Here is a 2252-nt window from a genome sequence, read left to right as displayed (position 1 = left end):
GTTAAACTGAGTTTTAAGGTGTAAAATGGGAGGAAAAAATTTTAAAGTGCAAATACAAACCTAGTATGCCAAATTTCCCTAAATAATTTTATAGGACAAAGAGCCATCACTGATACAAAAGTAGTACACAATTTGAAGCTAAACCCAACACTATTCCAAAAGTGGTACACAATTTGAAGCGGAAACAAAAAAAAGAAAAAAAAAAACAAGAGACTCAACCAATAACAAAACATTTGACAGCATTACCCCAAAAAAAAAAAAAAAAAAAAACCAAAACATTTGACAGACCCAATTTATTTTCTAATTATACCAAAAAAGGACGACTAATACGAAAAAGTATTATCGGCAAAACGCACTTCTGCCTTATTACTTTCCCTTCTTATCTTGAACTCTGTCTTGCTTCCTAGCTCGGCGGTCTCTGATAGATGCAGCTTGTGCTTTTCCCATCGTTATTGCAGCTAATGGAACGCCATCGCACTTCTTCAAAAGTTGCTGTTGCAGTTTTTCCAAATCCTGTGGCAATACTTTCTCTCCCTCTTCCTCAACCGCAGCTATAAAAATTGACCAGAAGCTCACGGGGTCTGAGAATGGTTTAAGACGATATAAATTCTTCCCCTCCTTTCCAACCAGCTTTTTCGCTACTTCTTCATCTCTGCTTGTCACAATTACTGTTCCTCCATAACCTTTTGGCAATCCATGTGCAAGACGATTGCCCAGTTCTTCGCTGTTGTTTGCACAACAACCCAAATCCTCATACCAATCATCTTCAGATTCCCCAACATCGTCGAGCACAACCAGATACTTCTTCCCCATCAACTGCTGGTGAAGAACATAAAGCAAAACTTTAAGTTTATCATTCTCAGGTGTTCCACTAGACTCGATGAGTTTCTCCCCATCAACTCCGAGAGAGTCCAATAATGTTTTCACCGTTGCTAACTTCGTGTCGTTTTTGTTATCCTTTTCGGACTTTTTGCTCATGTTTATCCAGATCTTGGGAAGGTATTCCTTTTTCAACTCTGGACTGTTGACAAGTTGTTGGCAAAGAGTAGTTTTTCCCGTGCCACGCATCCCGACGATCCCGATTACCTTGAAATTGTTGCCATTTTCTCGCTGTCCAAGCAGATTCTGAAGTGACAAAACTTCATTTTCAAACCCATAAACCTTCTTGGGTGCGTTCTCCGTTGCCTGATCGGAAGTTTGCACACTGATCTGTGTTCTGTGACCATTTCCTGTGGCTTTAAGGAATTTGGGTGCGTTCTTCGTTGTCAGATTGGAAGGCCGCCAACTGATCCGTATTGTCTCACCATTTGCTGCGGCTTCCGAGTCTTCATTCTCAGCTTCTATTTCCCCGTTGATTTTATTCGAACTGCTACCATTTGCTTCAGGAGAAATAATACTCTTTTCTTGATTTTGATTGATTTCCTCCTTTTTCAGGCCATCGATGGGTTTGCCCATTTGATCGTTTACAGCTCTAAACTTGTTTTGGTGATTTCTTATTAAGTGTCTAAAGAGTATTTTTAAAGTCTTTATTTCAGGCCAAATAAAGCACTTGTCCGGCAGGTCAGAACGTGTGTGATAGTCTAGAATGTCGCTTAAAAACATAAAATTTACCAAAACTCAAAAGGAAATACCAAAGCATAGTGAAAATTAATAATAAAATACCAAAGCAGAGTGAAAATTAATAATAACAATAATAATAATAAAACTAGGAATGACTTTATAATTCGGCTATTAGAATAAAGAGTTAATTGCAATTTTATATCTGTATTTTTGAGAATTTGCATTTTGGATTATCGGATGTTGCAGTTTAGGTTTTCAAATATCAATTCTTTGCATTTGGTCTATTCAAAATTTTTAACAAGCGGCAATTATGGCAAAAAAAAAAAAAAAAAAAAAAGATGTCATAAAGTGCAAAGTGCAACTTTATTGGACTAAATTGTATTTGAATATTGATGAGGTGGAACAAAATCATTGACTATAATTGACTATAATTAGTCGAAAAATCAATTTAAATCAAAATACAATAAACTGAAATTTAAAGATTTAAATTGGAATGTTTTCATTTTGAGTGTTGAAAGTGCAATTCCTCCTAATTGGAGGTACTAAATTTTAACTAATTACCCCTCCAATAAAACGTGTAAAGTTAAATTGAAACAAACATAAATTTCTTTCTTTTTTTTTTCTTTTTTTTTTTTTGGTTGAAAATACAAATATATGGTTGTTGGTTTTGAATCTGTCAATAATATAATTTG

At 35.3% G+C, this 2252-nt stretch overlaps 1 protein-coding gene across 1 annotated transcript; it reads right to left on the bottom strand.

Annotated features, from left to right (window-relative positions):
• Positions 1 to 366: 366 nt before the first annotated feature.
• Positions 367 to 1455, bottom strand: LOC107405902 (probable disease resistance protein At5g45440). Its single transcript, XM_016012992.3, has one exon. It carries the CDS (start codon positions 1453 to 1455, stop codon positions 367 to 369), a length of 1089 nt encoding a protein of 362 aa, XP_015868478.3.
• Between the last annotated feature and the right edge of the window lie 797 nt (positions 1456 to 2252).

Source organism: Ziziphus jujuba, chromosome 6 (genome assembly GCF_031755915.1).
Source record: "Ziziphus jujuba cultivar Dongzao chromosome 6, ASM3175591v1".
NCBI classification, from domain to species: Eukaryota; Viridiplantae; Streptophyta; class Magnoliopsida; order Rosales; family Rhamnaceae; genus Ziziphus; species Ziziphus jujuba.
This window is presented reverse-complemented; position numbering and strand designations above follow the sequence as displayed.